The sequence below is a fragment of the Saccopteryx leptura genome, chromosome 6 (genome assembly GCF_036850995.1).
Source record: "Saccopteryx leptura isolate mSacLep1 chromosome 6, mSacLep1_pri_phased_curated, whole genome shotgun sequence".
In the NCBI taxonomy this organism is placed as follows: Eukaryota; Metazoa; Chordata; class Mammalia; order Chiroptera; family Emballonuridae; genus Saccopteryx; species Saccopteryx leptura.
Genome location: NC_089508.1, coordinates 11,251,655 through 11,273,047, shown reverse-complemented (window position 1 = coordinate 11,273,047; position 21,393 = coordinate 11,251,655). Strand labels below are relative to the sequence as shown.

General features: G+C 45.4%; 1 protein-coding gene across 1 annotated transcript; it reads left to right on the top strand.

The window, feature by feature from the left end:
- The first annotated feature begins 24 nt into the window (after positions 1 to 24).
- On the top strand, positions 25 to 20,179 carry UBR7 (ubiquitin protein ligase E3 component n-recognin 7). The gene is made up of 11 exons (XM_066342397.1): positions 25 to 199; positions 3,055 to 3,188; positions 3,632 to 3,692; positions 5,715 to 5,810; positions 8,176 to 8,229; positions 8,427 to 8,532; positions 12,211 to 12,419; positions 12,594 to 12,743; positions 13,486 to 13,648; positions 15,009 to 15,070; positions 18,047 to 20,179. Exons 1-11 carry the CDS (start codon positions 80 to 82, stop codon positions 18,137 to 18,139), a joined length of 1,248 nt encoding a protein of 415 aa, XP_066198494.1. The 5' UTR covers positions 25 to 79; the 3' UTR covers positions 18,140 to 20,179.
- The last annotated feature ends 1,214 nt before the right edge of the window (positions 20,180 to 21,393 follow it).

The window sequence follows — 21,393 nt, the reverse complement described above, 5'->3', positions numbered from 1 at the left end:
CGCCTCCTCGGGCCACGCCTCTCGTGGCCGCTTTTCCCGCCTCCTCCGGGGTAAAGCTGTGGTCCGGTGACAGTTGAGGATGGCAGGAGCCGAACCCGTCGTGTCGCTGGTGGACGTACTTGAGGAGGACGAAGAGCTGGAGAATGAGGCGTGCGCCGTCCTGGGCGGCAGCGACTCCGAAAAGTGTTCCTACTCGCAGGTGGGCGCGCGGCGGGGCCTCGGCTCCTTCGGACTCCCGCGGAACCTTCTGCTCCCCGCCGGACCGGCTCTATTCCCGCCTGCCGGGGCCGCCTTGGGACGCAGGCTTCCCCATACCAGGCCCAGCTGCCCTTCCACCCTCAGCCTCCTGCGCCCTTTCCTCCTCCGGCCGCTCAGATTCTCCAGGCTTTGGCTCCGGAGCAGCCGCTCTTGTCTTCCTCTCCTGTGTGTTCTCGGTGCCTCGCCGTTTTCACGAAGCCATCCCGGTGACCTCTCGGCTCCAGACATCTTTGTCCCTACTTTCCCCCTCCTAAGAGTATTTATTGGGAGACGAGCGGGAAGAGTCAAAGCAAAATTAAAGGGCAGAGCCCTGGATTTGGAAACCTCCCCGAATGGGCCGGGCTCCCTGACAGCCAGGTCGTCTGCAGGTTGGGGGAGCGGGTAGTATTTTGGAGAGACGAGTGCCAGGTCGTTCCGCAGTCTGCCCCGCACGGGGACCGGAACAGCAGGTGGCCCAGGCAGAGCGCGGGGAGGAAGGGAGAGAAGGATCTGTTTGAAGAGGAGATTTGGCATTTGGAAGACTTGTGAACAAGGATTTGAGGGGGGGGTGATGTAGTGTTGGGTGACTCATATATTTCTAGGTACGAAAACGGCTTGAGGCGGGTACAAGAAAACTAACAAGGGATGAGAATTGGTAGGATGAAGGTTGCCTTCCAGGGCAGTGGAATGGAACACTGGGGAAACGAGGAGAAAGCCTGGGGGTCTTTGTGGTGTGGACTGAGGTGGTTCTCGTTGACCAGTTGAGTTTACACTGCAGAGTGGTTAGGTTTTTACATACATCTGGTATCCAGAGATAGTCCCAGATGTTGGTATTTTAAAACCTTTGGTTACCACTAGAATAACTTTTACTCTGCTTTCCTTTTTTTTTTTTTTTTTTTTTTTTTAATTTTTTTTACAGAGAAGAGAGAGTCAGAGAGAGGGATAGACAGGGACAGACAGGACGGAGAGAGATGAGAAGCATCAATCATTAGTTTTTTGTTGCGCATTGCAACACCTTAGTTCATTGATTGCTTTCTCATATGTGCCTTGACCGTGGGCCTTCAGCAGACTGAGTAACCCCTTGCTCGAGCCAGCGACCTTGGGTCCAAGTTGGTGAGCTTTTTGCTCAAACCAGATGAGCCCACGCTCAAGTTGGCGACCTCGGGGTCTCGAACCTGGGTCTTCAGCATCCCAGTCCGACGTTCTATCCACTGCGCCACTGCCTGGTTTTCTTTTTTTTAAAAAATAACTCTGTAAGCTATTTTTTAAATGTGAGCTTTATAAAACAGACTCACTTAAATGTTTCCTTTTATTATAAAATATATGGAAAAGTGCACAAATCACGTGTAGGGCTGGAAAACAAACACTTGCAGGCAAGTACCTAGCGCCCAGATCAAGATACGGAACATGACTGGCTCCAGAGCTCCCCGCGTCTCCTTCCTTTCTAGAGGAGGGTAACCATCAAGGTTTGCTTTATCTTCAACTTTATTAAAAAAAGATTTTATTTATTGATTTTACAGAGAGAGGAGGGCGTGGGGGAGTGAGAAGTATCACTCATAGTTGCTTCACCTTAGTTGTTCATTGATTGCTTGTCATATGTGCCTTGACCCGGCAAGCCCAGAGTTTCAAACCGGGGCCCCCAGCCTCCAGGTCGAGGGTTTACCCACTGCACTGCCACAGGCCAGGCTCTTCAACTTTTTATTTCGAGACATTTTTAATCTACAAATAAGTTGAAAGAATAATATTATGAATATTTGTGTATCTCTTGCATATATTCAGTTTTTAACATTTTATATTTGTCTTTCTCCTTGATAATATATATATTTTTTCTTTTTTGTTTAGTGATGAACCATTTGAAAATAAATTGCAAAGTTGGGCTGGTGAACACACAATGCCATATAGAGATGATGTAGAATTGGGCATCTGAAACCTGTATAATTTCACTAAACAATGCCACCCCAATACATTCAATAATTTTTTTTAAATATAAAGAAAGATAAATAAATTGCACATATCACCACACTACACCTCTAAATGTTTCAGCATACATCTCAAAAAAATCAAAGGGATTTTTTTTAATGCATTGATTTTTCTCTTTTGTGGAATCACAAGCATTTTCCCAAATTAAATGGTGGCTATTACTTAAATAAACCTATACACACTCTCCTAACATTTTCATGTGTTAAAATGATTAAGTAGACCAGCTTATTCACAGCTGATTGAAAATATTAAACTTCTTGCCTGACCAGGTGGTGGCGCAGTGGATGGAGGGTTGGACTGGGATGTGGAGGACCCAGGTTTGATACCCTGAGGTCGCCAGCTTGAGTGTGGGCTTGTCTGGTTTGGGCGAAGCTCACCAGCTTGAACCCAAGGTCACTGGCTCGAGCAACGGGTTACTCGGTCTGCTGAAGGCCCACGGTCAGGGCACATATGAGAAACCAATCAATGAACTACTAAGGTGTCACAACGGAAGTCTGATGATTGATGCTTCTCATCTCTCTCTATTCCTGTCTATCTGTCCCTATCTATCCCTCTCTCTGACTCTCAGTCTCTATAAAAAAAAAAAAAAGAAAATATTAAACTTCCTATCACTTAAGAGAAAACTGAAAACAAGCACTAGAAAAAGTACATATATAGTGATAGGAAACATGCAGCAATGTTTAGCACTCTGTTGTGTAAGTTTTTTTATTAAACTTAGTGCTTTTTACAGGAAGATCGGGGTCACATAATCTGATTTCATTTATTTCTTAGCTCTCAGTATGGTTATTAGGTAACTATGCTATATTTCATTCTCTTTTTCAATTTTGGGGCTTTTAGGGCTCAGTGAAGAGACAGGCACTGTATGCCTGTAGTACCTGCACCCCAGAGGGAGAAGAACCAGCAGGAATTTGCCTAGCTTGCAGTTATGAATGTCACGGAAGTCATAAACTATTTGAGCTATACACAAAAAGGTAAAGACAAGTCAGAGATTGGTACTAAATGCTTTTTAAATGGTTAGATTCTTTCCCAGCTACACTTTTTCCCTAGTCTTTCTTTTCCATTCAAAATAGCTTTGCACTGGTAAAATTTATTATGGTTTTATAGAACTCAAGATAATAGTTTTTCAAGAGGGCCTTTTGAAATATAATTATGGTACAAACTCAGACTACTCATTCTTCTCTGTCATTAATTTACTTGTGTCTCTGAGTATTATATAGATATTTGTCTTTGCATGTTAATTTCCAGAATTTTTAAATCTTATGTGAGTGGAGAAATTCTGAGTTGGATACATGAGCAGCACCGAAGGCCACTTTTTAGATCCTAGAAATGATTTGGAAGAGGCTATAATATGAACTTTAAAAAGTCATTAGATTTAAAAGAAAAATTAAAATTGGCTCTGTCTCCTTTGTTTCAGAAATTTTCGTTGTGATTGTGGAAACAGCAAGTTTAAAAATTTGGAATGCAAATTATTTCCTGTAAGTAAACACTGTAACTATAAACATATTGAAAATAGCTGAGATTGCCTGACCTGTGGTGGCGCAGTGGATAAAGCGTCGACCTGGAAATGCTGAGGTCGCTGGTTCGAAACCCTGGGCTTGCCTGGTCAAGGCACATATGGGAGTTGATGCTTCCAGCTCCTCCCTCCTTCTCTCTCTGTCTCTCCTCTCTCTCTCTATCTCTCCCTCTCCTCTCTAAAATGAATAAATAAAAATAAAAACTAGGTTAAGTTTTAAAAAAAAAAAAAAAAAAAAAAGAAAATAGCTGAGATTGATATTTGACAGAGTAGATAAAATCCAGATATTTTCTAAAAAGGAAGTTCTTATACTATTTGCAAATGGACAGATCAATGTTATATTTAAAAAAATTTTTTTAAGACTTTATTCATTTTAGAGAGAGAGAGAGAGAGAGAGAAGGGGGAGTAGCAGCAATGTGCCTTGACCGGGCAAGCCCAGGGTTTCGAACCAGTGACCTCAGCGTTTCCAGGTTGATGCTTTATCCACTGCCACCACAGGTCCAGATCGATGTTAGACTCCATTTTTATTATCCTGTTGGAGAACTAAGTACCTGTTTAGAGTGTACAGTATAGATTGTGATGAATATGAAAGGGTTGGGGAAGTGTTCTTTGCAGTGATTCAGGTTTAATTATGTTGGTTGTGCTCAAGCTCTAAGGCTTTTCTTTCTTTTTCTTTTTTCATGCTCTTCAGGCTTTTAAAGCAAAGGGTTTGATGCTAAAAACTGGATAAATATAACCTGTAATGAGTATGGGCTAGATGCACGCAAGAGTTCTTCATTGCATTTTGGCTAACGAAAACTATGCTTATACAATAACTTTTAGTGAAATAATAGAAATGAAAGAAAAAGGGTTTGTTTTTTGTTTTTGTTTTGTTTGTTTTAATTCATTGAGGGGAGGGGAGGCAGACTCTTGCATGCACCCCTACTGGGATCCACCCAGCAAGCCCACTAGTGGGAGATACTTTCCCATCTGGAGTATTACTCCATTGCTCAGCAAACAAGCTATTCTTAGTGTCTGAGGCAGAGGCCATGAAGCCATCCTCAGTGCTGGGGCCAACTCGCCCCAATCAAGCCATGGCTATAGGGGGAGAAGACAGAGAGAGAGAGAGAGAGAAAGAGAAATGAGAGGAGAAGAGGTGGAGAAGCAGATGGGCACTTCTCCTGTGTGTCCTGACCAGTAATCAAACCCAGGACATACACACACCAAGCCGATACTCGACCGCTGAGCTAACTGGCCAGGGCCATGAAAAGGGATTTTTATATTGTTCAGTCATAATGGCTAAAACTGTTATGCTTTTCCCTCCTTTAAAGATTATTTTTAGACAAATTTCTTGGGTTTTTTTTGTACCTTCTTGTAACCTGGGGATTTTGGCTATTATAGTTCGCTATTAAGAACTTGGAAACTCTAGGCCAGTGTCAGTTTACACAGGTTGATAATTAATACTTATGATTAATTTTCATTACTATTTTATTAAATGGGTATATTCAGTTTCCCCCAGTTGCTACAAAGAAGGTACAAAAAGCCTGACCAGGCGGTGGCACAGTGGATAGAGCGTTGGACTGGGATGTGGAGGACCCAGATTTGAGACCCCGAGGTCGCCAGCTTGAGCGTGGGTTCATCTGGTTTGAAGAAGTCTCACCAGCTTGAGCCCAAGGTCGCTGGCTTGAGCAAGAGGTCACTCGGTCTGCTGTAGCCCCCCTGTCAAGGCACATATGAGAAATCAGTCAATGAACAACTAAGGAGCTGCAACGAGGAATTGATGTTTCTCATCTCTCTCCCTTCCTGTCTGTCTGTTCCTCTCTCTGACTCTCTCTGTCTCTGCCACAAAAAAAAGGTACAAAAAATGATTTTTCTTTTTTCCCTGTATCCTGAATTCTTTTTCTTTGTGTATTTAATGCAGAAATTTATTGAATGCAGAAATGTTGTGATGCATGAAATTACGTTTAAAATTAGAACAAATTATATTGAAATTAATATCTTTCAGGATAAAGCAAAGATAAATTCCAGCAATAAGTATAATGACAACTTTTTTGGATTGTACTGCATTTGCAAGAGACCTTATCCTGATCCTGAAGATGAGGTAAGAGAATTGGGGGCTAACTCCTGGGACTGTGTCACTGCTAGCCTTCGCTTCTCAGTCTCTTGCCATATCTGGGCCCCTGTAGCGGTTTGTGGGAATTTGGGGATTGTGAAAGGATTATAGATTTATCCCTTCTGAAGAATCTGGGCTCGCTCTATCATTGGTACAGAGCCCAGCTGTTCTCATTCATACATCACGAGAACGCAATGCTGCCTCAGACTTTCCCGAGACCTGACCTTACTCCTTCCTGTCTGTCTTAGCCTGCCAGCGCTGCTGCCCCAATCACTTCCTCAAAAATGACTTCAAGTTCTTGCTTTCCTGGAAGGAAATAAATAGCGTGTACAGACGATTCTCTTAAAATTTTATTTTATTTTATTTTATTATTTTTTTTTTGTATTTTTCTGAAGTTGGAAACGGGGAGGCAGTCCCACATGAGCCCGACCGGGATCCACCCGGCATGCCCACCAGGGGGCGCTGCTCTGCCACAATCAGAGCCACTCTAGCGCCTGAGGCAGAGGCCATGTCGCCATCCTCAGCACCCGGGCAAACTTTGCTCCACTAGAGCCTTGGCTGCGGGAGGGGAAGAGAGAGAAAGAGAGGAAGGAGAGGGGGAGGGATGGAGAAGCAGATGGGCGCTTCTCCTGTGTGCCCTGGCGGGGAATCGAACCCGGGACTCCTGCATGCTAGGCCGACGCTCTACCACTGAGTCAACCGGCCAGGGCCCCTTTTAAAATTTTTGATTAGAAATATAGACAGAATTTAGAATAGTTCTCCCTCACTCCTGTACCTTTCTTCCGGTCATAACCACTTTTGACATTTTTTTAGTGTTTTTTCGTTTTATGTGCACATATAAGTGAGTGAATGTATGTTTCAGTATATAGTTCCCTGTTTTGAAATTTTTATTGATTTTAGAGAGATGAAGGGTTAGAGGGGAGAGAGAGAGAAAAATATCGATTTATTGTTCCACGTGTCCGTGCATTTATTGTTTGACTCTTGTTTGTGCCCTGACCGGGGATTGAACCTACAACCTTGGCATGTCAGGACGATGCTCTAACCAACTGAGCTACCTGGCCAGGGCTTAGTTTCCTTTTCACAAAAGTGGAAATTCTATACATTCACTTCTGCAACTTGCTTTTCTCACTCATCAGTATATCTTTGACAAGCCATATGTTAGTTACCTAATATTCTATAGCAGAATGGGTTTTTTTTTCAGTATTATATAGAAAGCTGCAGTGAACACCCTTATACAGTAATATAACTGAGTAAACTGCAGGATTTATGTAGAACAGATATCTAGAGGTAGAATTGATGGGTCCAACAATATTTGTATTTAAAATTGTGATCCTGTCTGAAAAGGGTTCAGCCATCAGCATGTGATATTGTTTTCTCCCCAACACTGTTGTCATCCCTGCACATTATAAGTTTTTTTAAATTTTGCCATTCTTATGGATGGAGAACAATAATTTAAATTTTTTTCCTTTCCTGCCTGACCAGGTGGTGGTGCAGTGGATAGAGCATTGGACTGGGACGTGGAGGACCCAGGTTTGAAACCCTGAGGTCACGGGCTTGAGTGCGGGCTCATCCAGTTTGAGCCCAGGGTTGCTGGCTTGAACATGGGATCATAGATATGACCCCATGGTTGCTGGCTTGAGCCCAAAGGTCACTGGCTTGAAGCCCAAGGTTGCTAGCTTGAGCCCAAGGACCCTGGCTTGAACAAGGGGTCACCCACTCTGCTGTAGCCCCCCCTCTGGTCAAGGCACATATGAGAAAGCGATTAATGAACAAATAAGATGCCACAATGAAGAATTGATGCTTCTCATCTCTCTCTCCCTTCCTGTCTCTCTGTCCCTATCTGTCCCTCTCTCTGACTGTCTCTGCCAAAAAAAAAAAATTTCTTTTTCTTTCCTGATGGTGAGTGAGGTTATGCATCTTTTCATGAGTTTATTGGAAATTTGTAATAACCTATCTGAATTGGCAACCATGGTGTGGTAAAAGGTTTCAGTTGTCACATTCTCTATTACCTCCCTGGACATGGATCTGTGTATAAAATGAAAACACATTGCTTATTTATAAAATTTTGTGAGAATCAGATATTAACTGATGTGAAAGAGAGTTTTGGCAGTTGCTTGCTCGCAAAGTGCTTATTACACTGGAACCCTTCTGTAGCACCAGCTCATGTCGAATGAACTTCTCTTTGGCCCTTTGATTTGCTGTCTTTCTCGTCCGGTTGGATATCCTTGTTAATAGCGGTCTCGCAGATTTGGTAGAGAATTATTTAATATCTCACTTTACCGTGTGCCATATTTACTTCTGTGTCCCAGAATTCATTGTAATTGTTAACCTACAAACTACTTTTCCATGTTAGATTCCAGATGAGATGATCCAGTGTATAGTCTGTGAAGACTGGTTCCATGGAAGGGTAAGGAAGCTTTTTACCTTTTAAAGCCATTGTCTTCACAAAAGGAGAAAAGGTCTTGTCTTTTAGAATTGTGTTATATTTTACATTATACTGTAAAGATAGGGTCAGTGTACTATTGTAATATTTGTTTATAAAATAACAAGCATTTTGGACAGCCTGGAGATCACAGAAAAATGCTCAGTTTTGTGTCTTCACAGCATCTGGGTGCCACGCCCCCAGAGAGTGGGGATTTTCAGGAGATGGTGTGCCAGGCCTGTATGAAGCGCTGCTCTTTCCTGTGGGCGTACGCTGCGCAGTGGGCAGGTAGGCGTCTCTGTGGAGCGGTGTGCCACAGACTTGTGCTTGTGCTGTCCAGAATTTCTTTTTCAGTCCGGAACTTTTAGCAACTATTTTTAATCAGACTCTGAGGTATAGAAAAAGTGTAAGATGTGTTCTTTCTCCATGAGGTGCTTATAGATTGATCAGACTACCGAGAACAAATCTGTGCTTAAATGGCATGACGCAGCGAGGATGAGACCAGAAGTAGAGAAAAGCGAAAGGGAGTTTTTGAATTGGGACTCTGAAAGATGAGTAGAACCCAAATCATTGCTTTTCAATGTAGGCTGTGCTGTTGGCTGGGGAGAGGGGTGGTGGGTATGGTGTCTAGTGTTTTTATTAGACACTGAGAAATTGGCCCAAAACAACCAATCAGCAATGAACTGTCTTGAGACATTAAATATTTTATTTTACTGCAATGCCATATGTACTACTTAATTTTTTAGGTGGCCACATTTCATAGTATTTGCTGCTATGGCCTTTTAATTTCTTGCCCTTCTCAACTAGAGGGCCCCTTCACCTATAAACCACAAATAGCATAGCCTTAGCTATGATCTCATCCTATACTTTTTCCTTTTTTTTTTTCTTTTGCATCATCTTACGCATTCATTTGTCTCAGAGGTCTTAGACTCGGCACTCCCTCCCTCTGCTCACACCTTTCCCAGTCTGTCTCACTTCCCTGGACTGTATGTGGCTCTCATTCATTGGACGTTCTTAGCTGAGCACTCGCCTTCAGTTTCAGTTTCTTCCTTGTCAGCAGAGAGTTCCTCTCCTGTTCAAATGCTGTCATGTACCCTGAGCTATTTCACAGTATTTCTGCCTCTATACCCATTTTTTAAAAATTGCTTCCTCAGGCCCTGGCCGGTTGGCTCAGTGGTAGAGTGTCGGCCTGGCGTGCAGGAGTCCCGGGTTCGATTCCCGGCCAGGGCACACAGGAGAGGCGCCCATCTGCTTCTCCACCCCTCCCCCTCTCCTTCCTTTCTATCTCTTCCCCTCCTGCAGCCAAGGCTCCATTGGAGCAAAGATGGCCCGGGTGCTGGGGATGGCTCTGTGGCTTCTGCCTCAGGCACTAGAGTGGCTCTGGTTGCAACAGAGCGATGCCCCAGATGGGCAGAGCATCGCCCCCTGGTGGGTGTGCCGGGTGGATCCTGGTCGGGCGCATGCGGGAGTCTGACTGCCTCCCCGTTTCCAACTTCAGAAAAATACAAAAAAAAGAAAAAAAAATTGCTTCCTCATAAAGAAAAGCTGGTTGTTTTTTCAGAACTACACTGTTACTTGTGTTTGCAGTTAAATCTTTTCCTACTGCTTCTTACTTCTTGAGGTATTTCAGCTCCAACATCTGTGGTAGTTTTCTTTCTTTATCACACAGAAAGTGCTTAAGTAGTGACTATATTTTTATATATCTTTAGTATTTATTGATTGAGCCTGACCTGTGGTGGCACAGTGGATAAAGCACCGACCTACAATACTAAGGTCACTAGTTCAAAACCCTGGGCTTGCCCGGTCAAGGCACATATGAGAAGCAACTACGAGTTGATGCTTTCGGCTCCCCTACCCCCGACTCTTCTCTCTAAAATCAATAAATAAAATCTTTCAAAAAAATTATATATATATATATTGATTTAAGAAAGTGAGGGAAGCCTGACCTGTGGTGGCGCAGTGGATAAAGCGTCGACCTGGAAATGCTGAGGTCGCCGGTTCAAAACCCTGGGCTTGCCTGGTCAAGGCGCATATGGGAGTTGATGCTTCCAGCTCCTCCCCCCTGTCTCTCTCTCTCTCTCTCTCTCTCTCTCTCTCTATCCCTCTCTCTCTCTCTCCTCTCTAAAATGAATAAATAGCCTGACCTGTGGTGGCGCAGTGGATAAAGCATCGACCTGGAAATGCTGAGGTCGCTGGTTCAAAACTCTGGGCTTGCCTAGTCAAGGCACATATGGGAGTTGATGCTTCCAGCTCCTCCCCCCCTTCTCTCTCTCTGTCTCTCTCTCTCTCTCTCTCTCTCTCTCCCTCTCCTCTCTAAAATGAATAAATAAAAAATAAAAAACAAACAAACAAAAATGAATAAAATAAAAATTAAAAAAAAAAGTAATAGAAAGTGAGGGAAGAGACAGAGAGAGAGAGAGAGATAGGAACATTGATCTGTTCCTGTATGTACCCTGAGCCGGGGATCAAACCGGCCACCTCTGCAGCGAGATGATGCTCTAACCAACCAAGCTATCAAGCCAGGGCGTGATTATATTTTTAAATAAACTAGTAAATTATTTGAACTCTGGATTGGCAGTCATAACCTAAAAAAGTATTGGTTTCCTTTCTCATTATTCCAACAATTAAGATTGACTCTTCTTTTCCAGACTATAAAATATTTCTTTTTATTTTTAAATTTAAATTAACTAAAAAAAAATTTTTTTTAAATTTTTTATTTTTCAGTTACAGTTGATATAGAATATAATATTAGTTTCAGGTGTACAACCTGGTGATTAGACATTATATAATTTACTAAGTGATCATCCTGACAAGTCTCATACTCATCTGACATCATACATAATTATTAGAATATTACTATTTTCCCTATGCTGTTTACCAAGTGCACGGGCTCTGGGCCTCCCAGGAGAGGCAGTGTCTGTCACCATCTGTGCCCCACCTGGGGCCACCCGCTACAAACTACAGAGCAGTGTGCAGGTGGCTGCCACCTGTGCTGGGCTTAGTGGTGCCCAGGAGGGGCCAGGCTGTGAACCAAGGTCAGCTGCCACTAGTGCCTGGCCTGGGGTCACTAAGCAGGAGGTACAGGGTCTGCAGAGGCCAGGTGCTGCTTGCCTGAGAGATTTAGGAAAGTCAGATGCATGAGGCGAGAGAGGCCGTTTGTTTGGAAAAGCCAGGGGAAACAGCTTGGGTGGACCCACAAGTTGGGTGGTGGGTTTCAGAATCATCTGGGCAGGGCAGACAGTATGAGCTTAGATATGGCTCCAGCCTGGTGGCTTTTTTGGAGGTTGGAGGGGTCTCAGAAAAGGGACAATGGCCTCTGCCAGCACTTTCAACAGGCAGAAAGCTGCCCCCCAGCTCTTGCTCTGATGCCAGACAGTCCACTTCCTCCCCCCACACCCCTGGTTCCTTTCAGGCTTCTGCCCCAGTGTTGGGGCTCAGGAAGGGAGTCCCAGTAAGTCAGCGCAGGCCCTTTGCGAGGAGCTGCCTGGGGCAGCCGCTCTCTGTCTCACTCAGCCACATCCCCGTTGGTTTTACAGCCAGACATTATGGGGACTTCTCTTCCTGGCACTGGAAGCCTGGGCTGGGAGGCCTGGTGTGGGCTGGGACCCCATGCTCCTTAGGGTGCTGCCGTAGCACAGATAATCCTTGTTGATTTTAAACGACCACACGTGGGCATGGGAGAAGCCCCTCCTACCAGCCTCGATGTGGCTGCTGCTTTAAATCCCTAGTTGTAGGACTTCCATTTAGCTAGATTTCAGGCAGTTTTGAATGATGGTTGTTCTGTAGGTTAGTTGTAATTTTGATTTTTGTTGTGGGAGGATTTGAGCACCATGTTTACCTATACCACCATCTTGACCTTAAGTATTTTTTAATCAGGTAAAGTGATTTTTCTCCTTGTCTAATAGGTCTGTGGATATATGTGTGTGTGTGTGTGTGTGTGTGTGTGTGTTTCCATTGATCCTACAGTAACTAAAGCATCTGCCGAGGACGATGGGTTGGCACTGAATGGCGATGGAATAGGTGATCAGGAAGTTATCAAACCTGAAAATGGAGATCATCAAGACAGTGCTCTCAAAGAGGACGTGCCAGAACGTGCAGAGGATGCCGTCAGGGAAGTGAAAGCAGCGCAGACGAGTGAACCGTGTACCAGCTCCAGTTCTGCATCCGATCTCCAGGTAACAGATGAAGGAGGAGCCATGAAAGAAATAAAACTTTAGCAAAATGAATTCTGTAAGCTCTATAGCTTTGGATTTGAATTGTATATTTTACCTAAAGTTCTCTTACAAGTTTAAACTATGAAAACTATGATAGTGTGAAAAACACAATTTTAAAACTTAATTTTATTTCAGACAGTGTTTAAGAATCAACATCTCAACACAGAATCACAGTCCAGCTGCAAACTTCAGGAGCTTAAAGCTAAACATTTTATAAAGAAAGACACCGCTACCTACTGGCCCCTGAACTGGCGTAGCAAGTTATGTACCTGCAAAGACTGTATGGTAAGCACCTGACAAATTCAGTGGTAGTGTGTTTGTGGACAGATGCCTAAAATAAGAACATCTGAAAAGTATATTTATGAAATTGATGTTAGGAGTGTAGGAGTGTAGAGAAGAGAAAATTTTTTTTAGAGATTTTTTTTTTTTTTTTTTTTTTAATTTTTATTTATTTATTTTAGAGAGGAGAGGGAGAGACAGACAGAGAGAGAGAGAGAAGGGGGGGAGGAGCTGGAAGCATCAACTCCCATATGTGCCTTGACCAGGCAAGCCCAGGGTTTTGAACCGGCGACCTCAGCATTTCCAGGTCGACGCTTTATCCACTGCGCCACCACAGGTCGAGAAAATTTTTTTTATGCTAAGCAAACTTATGAAATAGTATCTAAATGCTTGTGGAAGAAATGAAGAGTTGTGGATTACTTATTATTTATTTATTTTCATTTTAGTGGTAATAGCAGTTCTTAGCTTTTTATATCATAGAATTGCTTGGACACACATTGGGAGTTACAGAAAATCAGTGGTTTTTAAGTAAAGATCTGTTGGCCCGTACAACATCTACTAGGAAGTTGGGAGGTTTCTAAGAGAGATTTGGGCAAATAGAAGAACTCACTCAAGCAACTCTGTGGTAAAAGGCTCTGGATTTTCTGGCAGTTAATCTTAAAAAACTAAATTGTTAGTGATTCTCATGAGGTTGGCTTTCTGAGAATGACATGTGTTCTAATGGGGAAACTGGTTTTATTTTTTAAAGAAAATGTATGGAGATCTCGATGTCCTGTTCCTGACAGACGAGTATGACACAGTTTTGGCTTATGAAAACAAGGGCAAGGTTGACCAGGCAGCTGACAGGGCAGATCCGTTAATGGACACCCTGAGCAGCATGAACCGAGTCCAACAAGTGGAACTCATTTGTGGTAAGTACTGTTTGAGTGCGAAAATCCATGAAGTTCATAAAGTTATTCTTGCTTTTGAAAAATAAAGACGAGTTATTGTTTTAATAGAAAGTTTAAATTTGGAATTGTATGGTGGAACTCAACTATACTTGCTTAAGGGTCATGTTGCTGGGTATTGAGTTGCTGTGACCAGTGAACCAGGCTCATATGCTAGCATAATTACACGCTTGAGAAGCCACAGCATGTGCTGTTTTGATTAAGGGGAGATGTGTGCATAAAGAGTATTAGAGAGTCAATTTCTTTTTTCATCCAATGGAAAATAATTTTCATCGAGCATTACACGTCATCTTTTGACAGTTCTTGAGATTCCTTCAGTGATTCACAGGAAACCGCTGGGGGGGAAATATCCCGACTTTTTTTTTTTGTATTTTTCTGAAGCTGGAAACGGGGAGAGACAGTCAGACAGACTCCCGCATGTGCCCGACCAGGATCCACCCGCACGCCCACCAGGGGGCGACGCTCTGCCCCTCTGGGGCATCGCTCTGTCGCGACCAGAGCCACTCTAGCACCTGGGGCAGAGGCCAAGGAGCCATCCCCAGCACTCGGGCCATCTTTGCTCCAATGGAGCCTCGGCTGCGGGAGGGGAAGAGAGAGACAGAGAGGAAGGAGACGGGGAGGGGTGGAGAAGCAGATGGGCGCCTCTCCTGTGTGCCCTGACTAGGAATCGAACCGGGATTTCTGCACGCCAGGCCGACGCTCTACCACTGAGCCAACCAGCCAGGGCTATCCCGACTCTTAATCGCAGGCTTTGACATTTTCCCCCATCATGCCCAGCTTATCTTAGCGACTTCTCTCCCAGCCAGTTTCTGGGGATGGCACCACCTCTGTGCCCTTTCATGGCATTGATCGTTTTCTTTTATCTGTAACTATTTGATTTCCTTTTGCCTTTATTACACTAAAAGCTTTTCGAGAATGGAGGCTGCATCTAAATGATTTTTGTAACCTTCAGTGAGCTTCATACCTAATACAAACGGTTGATTGAGGGAACAAGTTTTAAAAATACTTGGTGAATCAAGGTCATTTCAAACATTAGCATTCCAGAGAGACAGAAAACCTTTTAAAAATGCCTTAACTTTTTGGGAGTGAGACTATCTCTGGTTTATGAGGTTGTATTTTTGTTGTTGTTTTTATTTAATGAAAATATTTTTAATGTCAAAATGAAGGAATTTGGGAGAAACGGAACAAGTTTCTATGTAGGTTTCATTTAAAGAAAAATTGAAACTGTTAACTAAAATTTAAACTGTATATACTCAACAGTTAGTGATAAAGGACTTTTTTTTCCTAAAAGCTAATGCTTCTCTGTCTTATTGCTTTGATTTAGAGTATAACGACTTGAAAACTGAACTTAAAGACTATCTCAAGAGATTTGCTGATGAAGGCACGGTACGTTGAGTTTAAGAATTTTAATCATAGCCCTGTATGTTTTGAATAAACTCTTTTTTTTAATGAAAAAAATGTGCATCTTAAACTGGATATTTGAGAGTTTACCGCCAGCAGAGCTAATGGAAACCAATAAGAGGTGGTGAGACACCGCAGACAGGCTGCACCATGCGTCCTTCCCAGCCCAGGCCAGAAGGATGAGGGGCGGAGCGGTCACAGGGACCTGGAGAGAGAAGTTGTAGCTTAGGAGAAGGCCCGTGGGCCAGCCATCCAATTCTGGGTTCTAGATTCTGCCCACCTGACCTTCAAGCAAGGATCCTCAGAGAAGGAAGAAAAGTGACCAGACAGGAAAAATTACAAGCAGGCCCTATTTTTGGGATTCTGGGTCCTATAGTTTAGAGTAAAAGAACTTTATAATTAGGAGATAAAACATTTCTCTTACCAGCAAGAAAATCTATATACTTGCGAGGGGCACGCTGACTCTGCAACGTGCAGTATTTTCAGTGGCATTCTAGATGAATTTACAGTACTTCCTAGCTCTTTACTATTCCTATGTTTGTGGTGAAATTTGTTTTTTTCAATTTTTTTCTAAAATACTTTTCCACCTTCCAAGGGCAGGTATAAAAGATAATTTAACTTTTTTTTTCATGGCCTAAGGTTGTCCTTCTGGGCAGATGCTTTACTCTGCTGTAGCTGGCCAGACAAGCCCGCTCACGGGGCCTGATGGATGCTCAGGAGGTGCCCTGAGGCTTCCTTTCCTGGAGGCAGCCTCTGCCAGCCTACCTGAGGTCGTTTCTTCTTCCACAGATGGGAGAACTTGTAGCTTCCCAGATTTCCGGACGGGCACCGTGCTGCCTTTCCGCAAAGTGAACTGTAAACTCAGAAGTTAGAAGAGCCCTCTCTTGACTAGTTTTCTCATTTTATAGAGAACCTTCTTCACTGTCACTGCGAACGTCTTCCTGCTTCCCAACAGGTCTCAAACTAGAGTTATTCTTACTCCTTTTTTTTGCTTGTTTACTTCATTTATTCTTTTTTCAGATACTGAATTTCAGTAACAATCATTCAGGTTGATCTTACAATATATAAAATTGGGACGACTCAGAGAACCAACTTTGCATGTAGAATTCAAAATGGTCTTGAGTCATAATTGAATTTTACAGTCAGAGTTATTTCTGTTGCAAAGGCTGTCTGGTTAACATAGACTCATGCTTCTCTTGCTAGAACTGAGAGTGTTCGTGGTGGAACTGTTTTAAACTGCATTAGTGGACATCTGAGTTCTTCTGATGTGTCCAAGCATGGGTTCTTGACCAGCTCTGAGCCTCTGCGCTTGTGTACTTTGTAGTCACAGTGCTCTTTAATTAATTTTATTTTACATGGACACACTTAAAATCACAGAAAGTTACGTTTGTCTTTTTCCATTAATATTTCAAATATTTTTATTCAAAGTCTTCATGTGTCTTTAACATATTGATCTGCTATCACTAGAGTCGCTCTTTATGAGTCTTCCTAAGAGAAATTCCAAATAATGTGATGGTTTAAAAGGACAGAAAATATTATTTTTGTATTATTTGTTCCATGATATTATTAACTGGATCTTTAGCAAACAAACAGAATCCGTAAGTTGCCATAAGAGTTCCCCACTTTGGCTTTTGTGTCCACAGATGGTACTAAGTTCTAGATGTTCTGAGATGGTGGGCTGCCTCTACTTAATGTTTGTATCTGTTATACCCACTCAGAAACTGCACATTTTCTGAGACAAACCAACTCATTGATTTATTATTGAACCCAAGTATTTTTTTTTTTAATGTTTCTACCCTGCGTGTTGACTGTGGACATCTAGAAACTAAAAATTGCACATCCTAATTGGTGTGCTTTTAGGTCTCCTCCCACAGTGTCCTTGCAGGAGAAATGTTTTCCTTTCATTGACTTTCAGTGTTGAATGTTTGAGCTTCAAGGTAAGGATAAATCCTCTGACTGGAACTCCCAAGTACCCTATTTACTAGCATGTTATAAGTGTGCATCTCCAGCCATCTAGTTAAGTGCTGTAGAGCTTTGTCCTACAGTTACCTCGGAGAGTGGCAGCCGTCTAGATCTTGAATCTGTCAGGGGTTCTAATTGCTCACCGGTTGACCAGCAGGTTGACCGATAGTGTTTGTGAAACTGGCCTATCAGCTACTGCTCTGGGGAAGAGAACTGACAAAATGTTAAGTCCTGTAATTGGAAGGATTAATAAGTGTCTCAGTTTACCCAAGGAAGTCCTTCAAGTTAGCCTTGCTGTTTGCATGTTAGCACCACTCCCCCTGGGGAGTGGAGGGATTCTCATTTGATCCACCAGTGGTTGTCCCTTTATCTCTCTCCTCCTCTTGCTCACGTGCATTCACTGCTTTCTCCCTCCTCCCGGGCCCACCGCTTTCCTCCTAACAACAGCATGTGCTGCCCTTGTAGTTCAGAGCAGTTCGCCTGTCCCTGTGGTGCCGTTAGACAGCCTTAGGTCAGATCGCTGGCAAGACTGACTCCTGGGTGAGCAGGGACTCCTGGGCAGCCCGGCCACTTTCTACTTCTACTTCCCTTTGTCTGATTTCAATACTTTGTTTATGTCATAGACACTTTGTATCATGCTGCAATCCTTTTCCCGATAAAATGGGAAGAGAAATTTCTCATTTTTATGGCATAGAACTCCCTCCGTGCCGGGGGCCCTCCACAGGCACTGTATGCCGTCTGCTCTTCAGATGCCGCCGTCACGCAGGGCTGCGCTTTCCTCCTCGTGCGTGAGGGGTCAGCGTGGCGGTGGGGCCGCGCTCGGGCTCGTGCGGTCTGCTGACCGGGAGTCGGAGCAGGCCGGCCGTCGGAGCAGGCGGCCGCTCTGGGCCCGGGACTCGATCGCGTGGAGAGAGTAGTTGGCTTTGTTTGTGAGCCTTATGTCAGGTTGTTGCTGCTCTGCACTGTGTTCCCTTTCCTAATCTTTGCTTCCGTCCACAGGTTGTGAAGAGAGAGGACATCCAGCAGTTCTTTGAGGAATTTCAGTCAAAAAAGAGGAGAAGAGTGGATGGGATGCAGTATTACTGCAGCTAGAGTGGGGCGAGGGCCTTCTCACCCAGGCTGCTGAGTGCGCCCCCACCCCAGGAATAAAGGGGCTTGTTTCCCATCTGGTCCTCTCCCCGTCGTCCCTGGGGGCCCCCTGCCCTGGAGCGGCCTCCCTCCTTCACCTGCGGCCACAGTGCTGCTGGTTTCCTAGCGGCATTCCTGTTTCCCACTCGGCCCGAAGCGCCTCGTTCCAGACTTCAGCCCGCCCCCCGCCCCACCCCCACCCCGTCTACCCAGGGGGTTTGCATATAAGTTGTAAGAAGTTTGATTTGGTTTTGAGAAAGTAGTTTCTTTTCTGGTCTTTGGTCATGAACTCCCCAATGTGTCTCCTCTGCCTCAGAGCGCTTGTCTCCCAGGGCCTGCTCTGAGGCACCCGCCTGTCGGCCAGAACTCGGTCCCCTCAGCCCTGTGATCGAGGTGCCTTAGGTCGGAGCTTCCTGGGCCCGGTCTGCTCCGCCCACGCCTCTGCTCAGGCGCGTTTCCCGGGGCCCAGCCTCTGGAGGAGCCGGACTGCCAGCCGCTGGCAGGGCTGAGGAAGCCGGCCTTTGATACGGATTTTCCTAAGAAATTGGAAGTGACCATTGCGCTCACAAGCCTACTGGCACTAGCATATTAGATTTCAGTACTGTAGTGCTCACGGGCCTCCTGCCGAACACGGCCGGCACCGCAGGTCCTCTGCTGCCTCGGAACCGGCCCCGGCACCGCCCTGGGAACCGTGGCGCTCACAGGGTCCTCTGGCTTTCTTTGTATTATCAGGGATATTCATAAGCATATATTAAAAACACCTATTTTGATACTGTTCTGTTATGAAACATTAGAATCCCAATAAATTATTTTCTTCCCCTTAAATTGTGCTGAAGAGAAAAGATACTGGCTTCGCCTCCTTGTAGTGAGCAGGGCAGTGAGCGCCCAGTGTTAGAAGAGGCAGACTGTGTGGAATGTTCCAGATAAGGCCGGAGGCTGCGCAAGTGATGAGCTTTATGTACAGAAGGTAATGTCCACAGCTGGTTCCCTGGTGACAACGAGGTCTTTTGAAGACCTCATGGAATATTGTCTAGAACCCCGTGTTTGAAGGGAAGTCCTTTCAGTGGGTTTGCAATCTCTTGAAAGCCCTCCGTCTGTGGAAAACACCCGTTGCTAAAGGCAGAGCTGCTCTCCTGGAGGGATGAGATCTGTCCTGACAACAGAGGACACATTTTGAGGACTGTGACTATAATCATTGGCGGCTCTGGGGCCACAAGTGTTTATTCATATTCCTTTGTGTGTTCAGCGGCCACTTAGACAAGTGTCCACTGCTCCCTAGACGAGATGAACAAGAGCCACAGGAAGTCACGGCCTCGGAGAAACGGTCTGTCCCGTGCTTTTCAGCATCATGCCTAATGACAGCCCCATGAGGGCGTAGGAGCCTGAACGTCTCCTGGCCACGGGAGACTCGTGTGCCCTGGGCTGGCCTTGCAGGAAAACGGTACGGGCTGGGGTTAGAAAAAAAAGCTCAGGGCTCTTTGAGGTTGTCCACAACCCCCAGTTGGGGGGCTCTCCCAAGCCAGGATTTTTGCACTTGCTCTGCAAGGTTGCACAAGTAGCAGGTCGCTGTGGCTGGAAAGTTTCTGTCTTCTCTGATGTTTGATTTAACTGCCAGAAAGTTCCTTACTTCTTACGACAGGTCAGGACCAGTTCTCAGAGGTGACGTGTCACTGTGCAACACAATAATACAAACCACCCCATGCTGAAGGGCTGATTCTATGAAAGGTACTGCTCCTTCTTTCACATTAACCAGAAAACCTCTTTTTTACCTGTTGTTCACAACTAGCTTTCTTACTGTATTGGACCGTCTCTTCTTGTAGAGACTGATCTTGGCCAACATGGGGCAGTTAATGCATGTTTTATGCAGAAGAAGAATACGATGTTAGTTGCTTTTAAGGAATTCTGGCATTGTATGTCCACTTTTGTAGAATTGTTACTGGACTTATAATTACATACTAAACTCCAATCAGGTTTCTGTAAATTAAATAAAACCAGTTCAAAATAGTGGCTTCCAGATTATTTTAGTCATTGAGATGTACACAGCCTCTCCGGGCAGGCTGTAAGAAAGTGAGTACAAGGGGAGTTGATTCCAGCGGCTGTTCCTGCCCTGGGGTCCTGTCCAAGTGGGGGCACCGGTCCCTTTCCCTGCTGCTTTGGAAGATGGGGCCTGCCTGCGGTCCTGGCTGCACACCACTTGGGGGGGGGGGCGCAGCCCCTGCTGGGACCTGCATCGACAGTCCCACAGAGACGGGCCTGGGCTGTGAGCCGTTTCAGTGGTCAGCTGCTGTGGCGGGCAGGGGAGGGCTGGGAGCCCAGTCTAAGGAAGGCTGAGGTCCACCTACCTGGCAGCCGTTATCTCAGAAGCAAACGTGAAAACGAACCAAAACGCGGAGGTGGAGGTGGTCTGGCCTTCCCCCAGCTCTTGCCTCCTTGGATGGTTTGGACTGGGTGTCGCCCCGGTGAGATGTGCTCGGGTGGGTGAAGGAAGGGTTCTGTGGCCCCGGAGCTGCTTCCGGGCCGGGCCTGGAAACGCAGGGTTATGTCGTCTTATCAGTGCTGGGACCGCCGTGGGTCTCCCGCTCCTCTGAGGGTCCCCAGCGGGCCAAAGAGCATTGGGGGCAGTCCAGGTGCTTACGGGCCGTGGCCGTGGCGGGGTTCAGCAGCCGTGGAAGATGTGGGCAGTACAGGAAAGCGACTGCAGAGTGCCCAGGAGCCAGTGCGGCTGCTCCCCAGTCAGGTCATCTCACAGCTGGTCAGACAGGCCTTGGGCTGAGGGGGCAGTGGGCACTGGCCCGAAGTCATACTGGCACCTCACTGGTCCTGACTGCTAGGCATGAGATAAGTGTGTGCTTCACACTGAAGTCACAGCACTCCCAGAGTGGGAGGGGCCTGTGGTTGGCCCAGCCTCTCAAAGCGGAGTTCCCCCACAGCTGGTCCTCACGGGGCATTTGTGCTGGTCTGGGCTGCTTGACTTCTCTGTCCCCATGCTCCCAGTGGCGGTGCCCTGATTTTCATGTAGCTCTCTGTCCCCCCACTTCCCTGCCACGTTTGAGGGGCACGGGCCACGTCCCTCTCCCAGCTGTGGGGCACCAGGCTTAGGAGGCGGCCAGCACCTGGTCAGGCAGGGAGGAAGGGGGCGGCCAGGTCTTCAGTGGTTCAGCACAGGCCGCTGGGTTGAGCCTTCCTGAAGCCTGTGCTACCAGCAGACATTTCCTTAG